At 42.1% G+C, this 14,572-nt stretch overlaps 3 protein-coding genes across 3 annotated transcripts; all 3 read right to left on the reverse strand.

Moving 5' to 3' along the window:
- Window positions 1–538: 538 nt before the first annotated feature.
- Window positions 539–2,109, reverse strand: LOC135673547 (E3 ubiquitin-protein ligase BOI-like). Its single transcript, XM_065182593.1, has 2 exons — window positions 1,402–2,109; window positions 539–1,295 (listed from the first exon to the last, which is right to left on the reverse strand). Exons 1-2 carry the CDS (start codon window positions 1,699–1,701, stop codon window positions 804–806), a joined length of 792 nt encoding a protein of 263 aa, XP_065038665.1. The 5' UTR covers window positions 1,702–2,109; the 3' UTR covers window positions 539–803.
- Window positions 2,110–4,179: 2,070 nt separating this feature from the next.
- On the reverse strand, window positions 4,180–8,816 carry LOC135673548 (uncharacterized). The gene is made up of 6 exons (XM_065182594.1): window positions 8,317–8,816; window positions 7,326–7,460; window positions 7,109–7,184; window positions 6,433–6,527; window positions 4,770–4,937; window positions 4,180–4,669 (listed from the first exon to the last, which is right to left on the reverse strand). Exons 1-6 carry the CDS (start codon window positions 8,672–8,674, stop codon window positions 4,509–4,511), a joined length of 993 nt encoding a protein of 330 aa, XP_065038666.1. The 5' UTR covers window positions 8,675–8,816; the 3' UTR covers window positions 4,180–4,508.
- Window positions 8,817–10,308: 1,492 nt separating this feature from the next.
- Window positions 10,309–11,476, reverse strand: LOC135675216 (bZIP transcription factor 27-like). The gene is made up of 4 exons (XM_065185492.1): window positions 11,462–11,476; window positions 10,678–11,223; window positions 10,518–10,595; window positions 10,309–10,402 (listed from the first exon to the last, which is right to left on the reverse strand). Exons 1-4 carry the CDS (start codon window positions 11,474–11,476, stop codon window positions 10,331–10,333), a joined length of 711 nt encoding a protein of 236 aa, XP_065041564.1. The 3' UTR covers window positions 10,309–10,330.
- Between the last annotated feature and the right edge of the window lie 3,096 nt (window positions 11,477–14,572).

A 14,572-nucleotide genomic window follows, 5' to 3' on the forward strand; every position in this document is an offset into this window, starting at 1 on the left:
GTCGGTACAAAAACTAATCCCCGTCACGGGAGGAGAGGACCTTTTTCACATATTTTCATTCACTAACTTAACCAAAAGGATCGAGCCGAGAATCCCTCTACCAACATCGACCTATTATATAAAATCCCGATTAGATCGAGCACAACTCAACTCCACCTCGGAGTTGACCTCCCTAGCCGGATCTCACTCCCCCATCGTCTTCCCCTTAGAAGATGACCTTACGCACGTGTATATATATATATATATATATATATATATATATATATATATATATATATATATATATATATATATATATATATATATCCGAAAAATGCGTCAAAGCTATCAGAAAACGCAACGTCTACAACAGGGAACGAAGACCTCAGAACTCAGAAATTTTCGGCACACACCAATGGCTAATCTCCAGGAGAAGAGCGCCTTCAGCATTCCCCATGCCACTCCCCTCCACCTCAAGCAACCCCTTACCGTGATCCGTACACGACGCACTCCACGGCCGTCTCCTCCCACGTCGAAACACAACAGATTTACCAGCGTGTCAAAGAAGACCTATTGGTCTTTGCCCAAAAGATTCAGAATCCCGTCTTGGTTGATGTCATGGTAGACTATACACACACACGCACACAGGACTGCGAGGCGAACTGATGGATGCAGCACCGGCAGAAAAAAGAGAAAAGACGTTAATGTGACCCCCCAAAATGGTATATTTATACGGTTTTCGTCTTGTCCTATTCATCTGCTGCTGCCGTTTCTGCTGATCTCCGTCGCTCCGTCTTCCTGTCCCTTCGCCTCTTTCCTTTCCATCATTCCCAGAACACTTCCACGCTGCCTCTCTTTACGGAACTGCAGAGGGGGCACCCCTCGAGGAAGGACGCGCAGGGCGCGCAGCAGCAGAGGTGGCTGCAGGGGAGCAGCACCACGCACGCATCACGATGCCCGCAGACCCTGCAGCGGCCCAGCGTTGTTGAGCTCATCCCCGCCGTCGGTTCCGGTGCCGCCGCCTCTTCCGTCGGGACGCCGTTGGTGGTGGAGAAGCATGGTTCTCGCACTTGCTCCAGAGTGTTGTGGAGAGAAATAGCCATGGCCTCGTTCTCCATGGCCACAATTTGCCACCTTGCCCGGTCCTCCTCCGCACTCTTCAGGCGCAACTCCAGTTCCAGACCTACCTTGTTCGCCTTCGCCAACTCTTCTTCCCGTTGTCTTAAAAGGAAGGATGCTTTGGACCGGAGACTCCGTACCATAGCCGCCGTATGCCGCTTTGCCTGTTGCCGAAGCTCTGCTACTAACGTGTCGCTCTTTCCAGAAACAGTAGATACATCAGCGGCCATCGAAGAAGACGAATAAAAACGATCTTTCTAATCGTTCTTTGCGCAAAAAAATTGATCTTTAGCGAAAGCGTACCTGTTGCCGAAGGAACTGATCTATCTCATCCCCCTGTTTCTCCAGAAGTCTCTGTATAAGATGACGAGAAGGATCCATGGAAACAGAAGGACCTGAAGTCCAAGAGGAAAGCAAAGTAAACCCTGTCGTCGACGTTGCAGGAGGAGGACAAAGAGGCCAAGGCATCATCGCCATTTGTTGTTGTTGCTGCTGCTGAAAAGATTGGCATGGATCACCAGGCAATCGTCCTCCGCCTTCCATCATCCCGTCCAAACTGCTGCCGCTGCTGTAGAAGAACGGAAGCGGCGCTTGGATGGCCATGAAATATAAGGGAGAGACCGACGCTGAATCAACGCAAGAGTTGGTGGTGCAGAAGCGATGAGGTGCTTCCCCCTCTCTGGACTCTGATACACTTATTCTCCTCCTCGAAACTTCATGTAAAGGTAACGGGATAAGCCTGATATCTCCTAGCAACAACACGCGTCGACGTAATGGAAGGAAAGAAGTGGCGGAGGACGGAAAGCCGCCGCCTCCTGATCTTTTCCTCAAACCGCGAGATTTGGCTTCCTCAGTACATCAAACCTTGCTATATCTCACAGATATATTGATTGCGACGTGGGGGGAAGGAAGGAGACTCTCTTACATAGGCCTGGAAGCCAATTAATATCCGCAAGTAATGGCAAGATTTACATGGGGAAAGGTTACAAAGACTGGACTATGGGGAGCCGTGGGTTTCTCCTTCGGATTCGCTCGCCTCTCTGACTTCAATACGGCATTTAAAAGGCTGAGCTCACCGTACACGCCGAATCCCTGATCTCTTTACCTACATGCGTATTAAATGGACTCATTCAATGGATTGGGAAGGGGAGGTTTCCTTTCTTTTTTTGTCTTTTCCTTCCTCTCTCCACGTTCCATGTGAAGTCGTGCATGGCGGTGTGCAGCCGGAAACATCCAACGTGGGGTGTTCGGGTATTATCATGGTTGTGGCGTCGTTTTATGTTGGGTCGATTCTGTACACGCGGACTTTGCTTCGGATGGGTGGTCTGGATTTGCGATGGCTCATATATTTTATGTCATCCATATAATAACTATTTCTATTACGGATCCTAATTCAACTCGACCTCGCTAATCTCTCTTCAGTTTGTACCACAGTTTTATTTGACTTGATGTTACAAGAATAGTCACTGTTCTATCCACTTATGTACTGTCACAGGCTTTTAATAGCTAGCTAGCCTTTGCTTAACATAATCCCAGAAAAAAGCTAATGATATCGATAAATTTTATTCATACATGCATGATAGAAAGCTATGATCCATTGGCCGAACCACTGAATAAAGTACAAAACAGGCTTACGAGGACACACATCTATCCAACTTAGTTTCGACTCCCTTATGGGCGGAAGAAGCGGCTCACCCCACTTTTCCGACGTACTTAGCCGTATCTGAGACTTCGGGGTGGCATGTGAGATGGCCTTCCTAAAAGGCATTCATGCAGGCCACGTGAAACAAAGAGGGGGGTGTTTGCTCTCTTTCTTTTTCTTGACCGACTTGCCTTTATCATCAAGGGAGGAGGATACTTCCGCCTGGGTTTGTTTAGTACCTCAGTTGATGCTCGTCAGTAGCTTTCGCTGAGCAGACCTACAAATGGTCTCCTTGACCACCGGTCCAGCCTTCCCTGGAGACCAACTCACCCAACTTCTGTATGCAGTCCATACCGAGAGAGAGATTCTTCCGCTTGCGAATAATATTCTGAAGGGCGTGTACTTGCTTTGTGGTTGCGAGCCAGCTTCCTGTACCCAGCTATTCAATGGTTCTTGGTGATCTCAATCTCTAGTAGTGGTAAACGCTGATATTGTGCACCTACTTCGATGGACTGTGGATTTGGTGGATGGATAGATGCGTGGAGGTGAGGAATCATCGAACGAGCTGAGTTTGTTTCTTTCTGCATCTGTCTCACATGCAGTGTAAAACGTGAGGCTCAGAGATCCGAGAGTCGCCTCGTGCTGATATCTTGACGCAGATCATCGCCGTCTTGGATCACAAACCCTATTGTATGTGGTAGTAGTAGTAGCAGGCAGAGTTTGCTGATTAGAGGTTCTCGTGAAGTATACGTTTTGCTATTGTTGCCGTACCTTCGTTAAGTTCTTGAAAGAAATGTAATCGTCATAAAATTAACATGAGCAGTAGTATGAATCATCGGTAGGATGTCCGCAGTTGTCACTGCTTCTTCCTTGATCTCCAGCATCATTCGGAACTATTCGTCATCCTCTCTTCCCTTCAGCTTCATCCCTGCCGAGGGGTGAATTCGTATGCTGCATGATCTCTTGTCGTACCTGTTCGTATGGAGGAAACATGAAGGCAGATCACAACAAGATGGCCACATAATCGATGTTTGCTGCAATTATGCAATCGAATCATTGCTTGCTTCGTTGCTCCACCAATTTTGTCATCATCCATCCAGCCTATATTTTTGGCACGCCCATGCCGTGCTCGACTGTCCTATCCATTCTATATAGTTATTTAGATGGATAGGAAGAAACTTTGGAAATCCAAAAATTACATAGTTATTTAAATTTTAGTAAATGAAGAGATCTTTGAGATCTACCTAAATCTAAATTGTTCGACTCGACAATATAGAGCCCTAAAACCTTAGTTTGGTTATAACCTTTCATAGCTTAAATATACTGCAAGAAATTAAGGATAAATTAGATTGAGTTGGCAATAAAATTATTTCAGAAAAGAGAACAGAAAAAGCAAAAGCATAAATAAACCAAACTCCAAAATGTTCACAAGTATGACCTTAATAAATAAACCATACAAATATGGATTATTATTAAATGAAACTAGATTGATATTCCTGTCTGGCAGAGAAACGACCTCAATACATAAACCATACAAATCACGATTATTCTTAAATGAAACATGATTGATATTCCTGTCTGGCAGAGAAACAATAAGATCTCCCCATTAAGTCTCTCAATTTATAACTGGCAAACTGTTTTCCAAAACTGGTTTTGGCTTCTGTAAAACATAATCAGAAAAAAAAAAAAAAACTACTGCAAGGAAGGACTGAAAAGAATTCTGTGCTTTCCCTTAACAAAATCAGTTGGCAATAAACCAATTTGCATATTAGGCTGCAATCCTTGATGACTCTCCAACAGCAATTTCCATTCTTTGGTACCATTCACCAATCTTAGTGTTATCCACCATATCTTTACCAGCCTTCAGATATCTAATTGGTCTCAGCACACCATAGACAGCAAGATCTGCTAAGTTGGGTTTTGCACCACCTGAAGGAAAATCAAGAAAAAATTTGTTTATAGAGGCTAGTAATGAAGCAAATAAACAAAATAACTTTCATATCAATCCTCAAGTTTGAGGCTTGGGTACCAAGAAAATCTCTGCCATCAAGTGCTGTGGTCCACGTTTGTGCAGCTTCATACAACGCAGCACGCTCGTCGGTGATGTTGTATTTCTTCTTCAGCTTCTTGGACACCATGTACATGATTGCCGCTCCGGCATATTTCACGGTGAACCGCTCTGTCATGCTAAAGTTTCCTGCAATCACAGGTAGTTTTACATGTGACGTTGACGTTCCAATGCCTAGCTGAGCTTGCTAAAAAAGTTTTTGTGAAGGAATTATCAGGCAGCTGATAAGTTTATCTGAAAGTATTTGGGTTTATAAATGTTTAAAAGATCCTACAGAAGTAAAAAATAGTCATCTGAGGATTTTTATGAGTTGTACCAGAAAAGAAGTGATAGCTAGACCATAAATTTTCCCACAGAAGCATGTCAACCTTCAGAGTGTTCACAATCAAGTAACAACACACTAGTAACAAAAGATGTTCTGAAATATTCTGACAATTGAGTAACAACACACTAGTAACAAAATATGTTCTGAAATATTCTGGCAATAGTTAATTCAAATAAGGATATCCACTCAGCTCAGAAATCAACCACCAATGGCAATAGTTAATTCTCAGGCAGCACAACCGTCTCACACTAGAAAGTTGTCTATTTTGTACTATAATTTTATGACAGATTGATACTTATACGACAAAATTTATACTCAACCACATCTGAAGCAACCTCATGGTCGCAACTGAAATTAAAAGGGTTCTAATCACAATGTCAAAGACAATTATTTGCAGAATGACAAATACACACAACAAAAGAGAAAAAAAAAATTGTTGATTATAAAATGCAGATCATTGAGACACTTCATAATGTCATTTAGTATATAAATGTAAATGTTTATGATTTTCCCATTTAGCTGCTATCATAACAGGGACATCTATAAAGATTTGCATTGCTGAACAATGATATCAGTAGTTCTACAACTGGCCAAATTCAAACAGTTACAGTAAAAAATGATAGTTATCATAGTGAGGGAAAGAAGGCAAACGATCAAGCCAACTGGAAAACAATGTACTTAGTAGAAAGAAAACTGGATTTACTGATAAAAGAAGAGAAACACAGGCTGGGGGTGAGGGTCTGGAATATAAATGTAAATGACACTTCATAATGTCATTTAGTATATAAATGTAAATGTTTATGATTTTCCCATTTAGCTATCATAACAGGGACATCTATAAAGATTTGTATTGCTGAATAATAATATCAGTGGTTCTACAACTGGCCAAATTCAAACAGTTACAGTCAAAAATGATAGTTATCATAGTGAGGGAAAGAAGGCAAACGATCAAACCAACTGGAAAACAATGTACACTTAGTAGAAAGAAAACTGTATTTACTGATAAAAGAAGAGAAACACAGGCTGGAGGTGAGGGTCTGGAATACATCAGGATTTCTTTTAAAACTGGTTTGCCTATATAAAAGTCTACCAGTGCTCTTCCACATGCTATATAATACTGTAACACTAATGTCAATCTTGTGAGTCTCACAGAATATGAGAATTTGCCCTTTAACAACCAGATTATCTTTAAGCATTTTCTTTGAACATATAACAATTCTTCTTGGAGTGATTTGATCCTTAATAAAAAAATGAAAAATGGAATTAAAAGGGTTTGCTTTGACCATCAAGAGAACAAACCATGCTTGGCTATGTAATCAAATGATTCCAGCGCCTCAGAAGTAGTTCTGTATATATTTGGTGACAACATATGCACCAGGTGATCATCAACCCACCTACAATGAAGCAAAATGTATCAAGAGCAGATTCCTTTGAGAAAATGCTGGTATCATGGCATCAGCATCACATCCCACTACTAGAACTCAAACTTAACTTGTATGATAAAATAACATATGTTTTTTATTAAAGCAACTTGAAAATCTCAATATGTGCATAACCACCAGTCTCTGTGTATCTTGTTTTAAATGCAAAGAGCTTCTAGTGCTAGCATAATATAATAAAATTTGTCAGTGCATAAATTTTAAAATATATCAAAGATTATGAACAAGCTGGAGTACTGAATATAGCAGAAAAATCAAATAATGAAACATTTAATTTATTGTTTTAAGTGAGATTTTAATATGGTACAAATTTGGGTCATATCTGCTGCATTAGAGTCTCTCAACTATATAAATATTTCCAGTGTTTTCTTCTGAACAATGTTCTCAATTTACAGTTGATGGTTGAATAGACTTACTTTTACTTCAAAAAAAAAAGTACTAATTCAAACACTACAAATGCACATCCATATTTTTCTAGCATGTAAAGCAATGTTCTTAAAATATGATCTAACCAACGGCTCTCGGAAAAAGCATACCTAAGCCATTTTGTCTCCTCCTCATCAATGACAGAATTCTCAGGACGGAACCTCTGGCTTAATTTTTTAACTATATCTGCAAACAGGAACCAAATGTTGACAAGCTGGTAAGAAATCTTGTAAAGAATTTTTATGTACTGGCCACCTATCATATCTCTAAGCATTAAATCAGACGATTCAAATATCTTTGCTTAAAACAATACGAAATCAATAGAACCTGATGACTCAATTAGCTGTTCTCCATCCACAACCAGTATGGGAACCTTCTTATAATCAGACCACTTGATCTCCTTCTTACTGAGAGGGTTGACCTCTACAACTTTGTATGGTACATCATGATAGTCCAAAAAAGCTGGAAGAATAACATGAGAACCATAGTTAAAAAGATAAATATACACACTGCTAGAAAATAATCAATAGTAATTTCTTAGTCAAATATCCTTGAACCTTCAAGGACATCAATACTACATGCTTGCATGAAACTGAACCAAAACTAGAACCGGCCATTGAGTGAATAAAATAACCTAGAAACCGGAATTGGTAAATTGAGTACAACCATGAATATATAACCAACAAGTTCTCGCCTACAGGGCTGCTAGTGGTATGGCACATGCTTGTCATTGAAGAGATCTTCGACTTCAAAAATTCCATGAAAGGTGCATGAGAAAAGAGAAACAACCTATCCTTTCTTTAAAGTTTTAAAGAACACTTGGTAAGAATAGGTTGATGAAAGAAACTTAGATGTGCCAATTAGCAAAGTTAGCATATCAAGATGATTAACTTGATACCCTAATAGTACTGTGTTCATCCCCCAGTCAAAAACTCCTTCAACATCATGTATGACCAATGATATCTACACGAATTGTATTTTAAGCCCCCTGTCAACTGTATTAGCTTTTTTAGGTCCTCCATGAAAGAAGCAGCATGTATGTAATCCAAAGAATTGAATTACAAATTTTTCCTCCTAATCCTGTATATACATCATCGGTCGTGGCTAATTTTTCTGCTACGTAATCTTGCTCATCGCCTAATGCAAAGTACGATCACTTCAACCGAATAACTCACGGAACGCATTGTACTCAAAGTCGAACCGGAAGTTGCATCGGTAAATCAATAAATTAAAAGATACGCAGCTCATCTTGTCGGCTAATTCCTTCAAATCCATAATAAAGCAAGCGTCGGCCAAGAATCCAACACAAAGGACTCACCTTTGACCTTGTTACAGAAGGGGCAGGCCTCGTACTGGTAGAGGACGACATCCTTGGGGATCAGCTCGGGGGACGGAGGCTCCTTCGCCTCGGCCGCCGTCACAAGAGTCAAGGAGAAGGAGAGAGCTCCGGCCAGGCCGACAGAGACGGACCTCGAAGGCGCAACCGGGAGAGAGAACAACCACCATCTCGGCCTCGGAGAGGTCGCAACATCAGAGGCGGTGCCGCAGGAAGATGCAATTGGGACCGTCCGCTGGGCGGCGGCGGCGGCGGCGGCGGCGTAGGAGGAGAAGGGGGGAGGAGCAAGGTTGCGGCGGAGAAGGGATCGAGCGATGAGACCGTGAGCAACCCTTCCCATTGCTTCTCTCCCGATGCGATCCGACCCTTTCAAGAACAGATCTCTCTCTCTCTCTCTCTCTCTCTATTAGGGCAAATATCAAACGGCGGCAGACGAGACGGGAATCCTTGGGGAAGAATCCACGAGAGAAGGGGCGACTTAGAGAGGGTTTTTGTTCTGGTGGTCCGCCGCAACATACACGTAGGAAATATATACGACCCGCCGCAACATACACGTAGGAAATATATACGACCCAACGCAACGTCGAGCCTGATTTGGTCTGGAGTCTTCACATGAATTAGGATCACTTTTCCGGGGAGATTCGGATAGCGGAGCATGATAGCCAAAGTTGCTCTCTCACCCACGAAAACAGGACACCGTTGCGGCTGGGTTTGGAACACCTCGATCCAAAACCCACCGCACTTGGATCGCCTTCACCACCCACATATCTCTGTTCCTCGGATGGATCTCATACCATACTCACAAGCACAGACCAACACGTTTACTACAACCAAATCAGTATTTGATACAGTATTTGATACATATGATTTTTAAAAAAAATAAAAATAATATTTAACTTGAAATACACTTGGACGCAATGCATACTTCATAAATGCGCACAAGACTTTAATATGTTGCTTTACCAATATGATTATTTATAAAGATAGATACTCAAGGTTGACTTATATTTCTCCCGATTAAGCCCAACCCTTTGATACAGCCTTCTAAAAACGATCCATTATACTCAATAGTTAAGTACAAAACAATGTTTTGACTTTTTCTCTAGTCAAATCGGATTAACGAGTACATGTTTCCGCTTTCAGTCTCCCTCTTCGGACGCATGCCCCTAAGTCGATGATACTTACCGTGGCTTCTCGTAAGCGTCGGTATGTGAGCAATGGTGAGCTCGTTTGGAACATGCATGGGAATCAACAATTATGGCAACTTCGATAATGCTGGTTCGATTATTTTTTCCATGCTAACCGGAAATCGAAGGTGTTGAATGGTCAACTTTACACTTTTGGTCAAAGGCCTGAGGGTTGCAAGATTCCCTTCCCATCGTGTCATGGCAGTGCCGTATAGCAGAACTTTAGCGGTGCCAAGCACGTACGCAAACCTCGGAACGGAGTGGCAGTGACGCTGGATATCCAGCTGACATGCAGTGCTCGTGATGGAGCCCAAGTGGCCCGCACCGCTACAAGCCAAATGCCCGGCATGCAACGAAGCTTTTCCCGGCCGGCAACCGACAGTCTCCGGCCCTCCCTCTTATTTGGAGAGTCACTTCACCCCCACACTGCTAAGCAAGCGATGCTGGCTGCCTTCTATTATAAGGGTCGTCATCTAACCATGCGAATCTGGCTGAAAACAGTCTTACGCCATAGTAAAACTACCGGGTAACCCAGTCCTACCTGGTTAGAGAGAGAGAGAGAGAGAGAGAATGTGGGATGTGCTTGATTAGCGGGAAAAAAAGGGAGTAAGAAAGGAGCTCAGTGATAGGCTACCCATCAGATTCTTCAGTTTCTGCATAGCAGAGCTCCTACTACTATTTTGTTTCAGTGAAAAGGAAAAGCGAGGAGGGCAAGATACACGTAATAGATCGAAGGAAACAGGGGAATGAGAGTGGTGGAGAGAGATCCTCTGCTGCAGCCAAATGTTCTCCTTCTCTTCCATTCTGCCTCAAAATGGCGGTGTGGAGCTCCTTTGGAGTGTGTTTCTTTTGGGTAGCTGGGTAGCCATTGCCAAACGAAGCTGCAGCTGCCCCGTAGTACAACAATCAACAACACGTAAAAGAAAGGTCATCTTAAAACCCCGAAAGAATGAAAACATCAGGAACACCAAGATCATCTCTAACAAATAAGTCTACCTCCTCATTTTGCCTCTTTAGTTTGGCATTCTCCTCCTTTAGATGGGCAACTTCCAGCTCTAGCTGAATGGTATACGCCTGCACCGGATTGATCATGAAAGAATGCAAATGAAGACTTAAGCCAAGCCATATAAACCGTCGAAGAGAAAGATGGATATGCCTGTTTCCTTGCGCGTGATCGGGCGGCAGATTCCCGGTTCTTGATCAGTCTCTTATGCTTGCGATCAATGCCGATGGCGAGGCTTTCCCTCGTCATCTTTCTGTTGGAGCAGCACGAGAAGAGCCCAGTGGGCGAGAATGCGGATGAGTACCGGCCATTGGATTTGCTAGCATTGGAGCGGGAGTTGGCATCAACTACAAGGTGCTGGAACTCCAAACCCGAGTTCAAATTGACGACTGTTTGAGGGTGGGCAGGAGGGGATGGAGGAGGTGGCACCGGTAGCTCTTCGACGGCAGGTGGAGAGATGGTGAGGGGCCTGTTCAATGGCCCGGCAGGGAAGTCCTGTAGGATCATGCCCCTGAAGGAAGGTGAAGAGGTCGGGTGGTCGTGGCGGTAGCAGTCCACAGGCGTCATGGGCTTGTCTTGGTAGAGGCTGTTGAGAGTCACATTCTTCCACACCTCCTCCATGGTCCTCCTGCTTGGTATCTGGGGAATGAGGACGGAAGAGTTGGACGAAGGGGGAGGGTCTTGTCGAAGACGATGATACTACCCCTCGGAGCTACTGCTACTCTGTAATGGTCGATTTTGCTGTTGGTCTCATGACTGTGTAGGGAAGAAGATACTGTAGGTCGTGAGGGAAGGAGAAGAAAAAGGTTTCTCATGCTAGTTCTGGGGTCAAGAAGAGAGGGATGAAACGAGGCTCTGCCATCAATTGCGCCGTAATGCATTCTTCTTCTCTTAACAACAACAGAATTGAAATCCGTACAAAAGTACACATATGGACCTGCTTTCGATTCATGGTATGCAAGACATCTTCCGATTAGATCTCCTTTATGAGAGTCAAAAACAAGAAATGCACAGAGAAAAATTATACTTACCTGAGAACCCAGATACAGCCACTAAACTATGTACTCTGTTGGCTTTTCTTTTTGTTGAGCTCGCTTACGGGCTCCTTTGTCCTTTGGGGAGGAAACAATGGGGCACAAGTTTGTCCTTTGACATGATATGAAGCCGACTTTGATGAGATATCTTTGCGTTCATCATACTTTTCTTTGCTTTATATTACAGTTTTATGGTATAAGCAAAGCAAAAGGGCAGTGTGATGTTTGATATGATATGAAAGGAGGGATAATTGATGGAGTTCTTGTTTCACTGTGGTGATGAGAACCTGGGGCCAAAAGTGGCCAAAGAGCCAAATGATCCCTCTCGAGGATGCGACGAACCTCTGTAGTGATTTGTACTGTGCCAGATCGGAAAGTAATATGCGAGTATAAACGAAGCCAATAGTGAGTACGGGCTAATTATGTTACACTGTAGCTAATTATCCTTATTTTTTTAATATTTATATTTTAAAATTATATTGACATCATTATAACTATAAAAATAAAACATCTAAATCTATTTATCATAATATTATCAATTTTATAAATAAAAATATGAAAATAAAAAATATATATAATTTTAATATTTCAATTGATAGTCATAGACGATAATATTATTATAAGCCACAGATGATTATTGTGGAGGAGAAGAGCGATAGCAAGAGATGAGAATCGCTTGACAATTGTGTCAATACATTTTCGTTGCTCTACAACTACGTCGACGTCGACACAAGTACAAAATGACTCTTACCTCTTGTCGTCATTATCTTCATCCACTATAGTCACCGATGGCCTCAACGGTGTCATCGTTCATCACAACTAATTAAAACGTACTTTTTTATTTATATAAAATAATAATATTTTAATATAATATTTTTAAATATAAGATCAGTATACTAAAAATAATTAACTATAATATAATATATATAATTAACTCGTTATGCATCGACTCAAACTATGCCGGAGCAGCAGTATACAAGCACCTTTCTTCCGAAATAGTTATTTGGATCTCATCTGCTCCTCATCGCACGCTCTGCCCTTTTGCCAACACTTCTCAGGTTTCAAGTTGGATCGCTCTCGGAGCAGATGAGGAAGAGGCTGTGTTTTCGTTGAAAGGGAGGAGTTGGTGTTGGGCTGATGGCCCATATTCAGCCCATAGCTCACACCCCCTCTTAACCTAACCCTAATTAAGATTAAGGGGGTGTGGTGGCTGTGTTTTAGAGACAGATTAAAGCTATAAAAAGGCAGTAACGAGGCAGATCTTTGGAGCCACGAGATTCCAAAGAGAAGAAGGAGAACAAGGCAGAAAAGGAAGAGAAAGAAAGGGAAGAAGACAAGGACAACACAGAGAGACTGTTCTCAATCATCTAGCAGTGTTCTCATCTCAGGTTAGATCAAATCTACAGTAGGCTCTTGCTGTGATTACTTGGGAGTTTTAGATATTGTGGGCAGTGACGTGATCCTTGTATCCCATTTATTCTCTTGTGGTTGTTACTAGGGTTTTGGGCAAGAGATTGAGATTTGTACATTCATTATTCTCATAGTGGATTATCTCTAGTTTGCCCCGTGGTTTTTACCCTTCACATTGAAGGGATTTTCCACGTATATCTTGGTGTTCTGTTTGATTGTGTTTCCATTTTATTCCGCTGCGTATTTTGGTCTTCTAGTATTTGTTCCTATACAAATGTTATTCCTGTTTATATCCCCATCAACTGGTATTAGAGCGGGGTTTTGGTGATTTAATTTTTGTATTTGAACATAGAGGCCAGTAATATTTCTCGCATGATTAGTTTGAATGAAAATAATTGGATGATATGGAAACCAAGAATGGAAGATCTCTTGTATTGCAAAGATTTGTATGGACCTTTGCAAGGGGATAGTGCAAAACCTACAACTATGACAGATGATGAGTGGAAGAGGTTAGATCGAAAAACAATTGGGTTTATTAGACAATGGCTTGATGATAGTGTCTTTCACCATGTTTCTACTGAAATTTCTGCATATTCTCTATGGAAAAAATTGGAAAGTCTCTATGAAAGAAAAACAGCTGGCAACAAAGTTTGTTTGATCAGAAAACTTATGAACCTAAAATATAGAGAGAGTGCTTCTATTGCTGAGCATTTGAATGAAATACAGAGTATTACTAACCAGTTATCCTCTATGAAAATGTCTCTTGATGATGAGTTGCAGGCATTGTTACTTCTCAGTTCATTACCAGAAAGTTGAGTTCATTACCAGAAAGTTGGGAGACACTGGTGGTTTCCCTTAGTAATTCTGCACCAGATGATATTGTCACTATGAGTCAAGTAACAAGCAGTTTGTTGAATGAGGAGTTGAGAAGAAAGAGTTCGGCAACATCTCAGAATGATTCACAGGCACTTATCTCAGAGAATAGAGGAAGGTCAAAGTCTAGAAGCAGTTCACGTATGGGTAAGAGCAAGCCAAGATCAAGAAAAGATATTGTTTGCTATAACTATGGTGAGAAAGGACATTACAAGAACCAATATAAGCAACCTAAGAAGAACAAGAAAAAGGGAAAAGAAGTGGAGTCTACAGAGTCAAAGGATAATACTACAGCTACAGTGCAGGGTGGTGATTATTGTTGGGAAATCATTGGGGGGCGACATCATATGCGCAGCGGAAGAACAAGAAAACAAAAATCCCCGATTCCCAAAAAGATGTTCGTCGTCGTGCGAAGATTGGTGCGCAAAAATCCGCAAAAACACAAAACTGCGTATAGAGATTGTGTTACCTAGGGAAATCGTATATCCCTGTTTCCTTGCAGATCCTTAGGAGAGGGTGAAGGAGGTCAAGCGTCCTCCTCTCTAGCGGTGATCCACACAGCAGGGTTGCGACGACGCTCCTCAAAACTCCAGGCCTACTCTGAGGTGGAGAGGGAGAGGAGAATAGGAAGGGCAAGCAAAGACTCTAGCCTATGAGGCTGTGAATCCCTCCTATTTATAGAGATCCCGTGTCAAAACCCTAATGGGTCCTTTCCCTAGTGGGTATTGGAT

This window comes from Musa acuminata, chromosome BXJ1-5, assembly GCF_036884655.1.
Source record: "Musa acuminata AAA Group cultivar baxijiao chromosome BXJ1-5, Cavendish_Baxijiao_AAA, whole genome shotgun sequence".
Taxonomy (NCBI): Eukaryota; Viridiplantae; Streptophyta; class Magnoliopsida; order Zingiberales; family Musaceae; genus Musa; species Musa acuminata.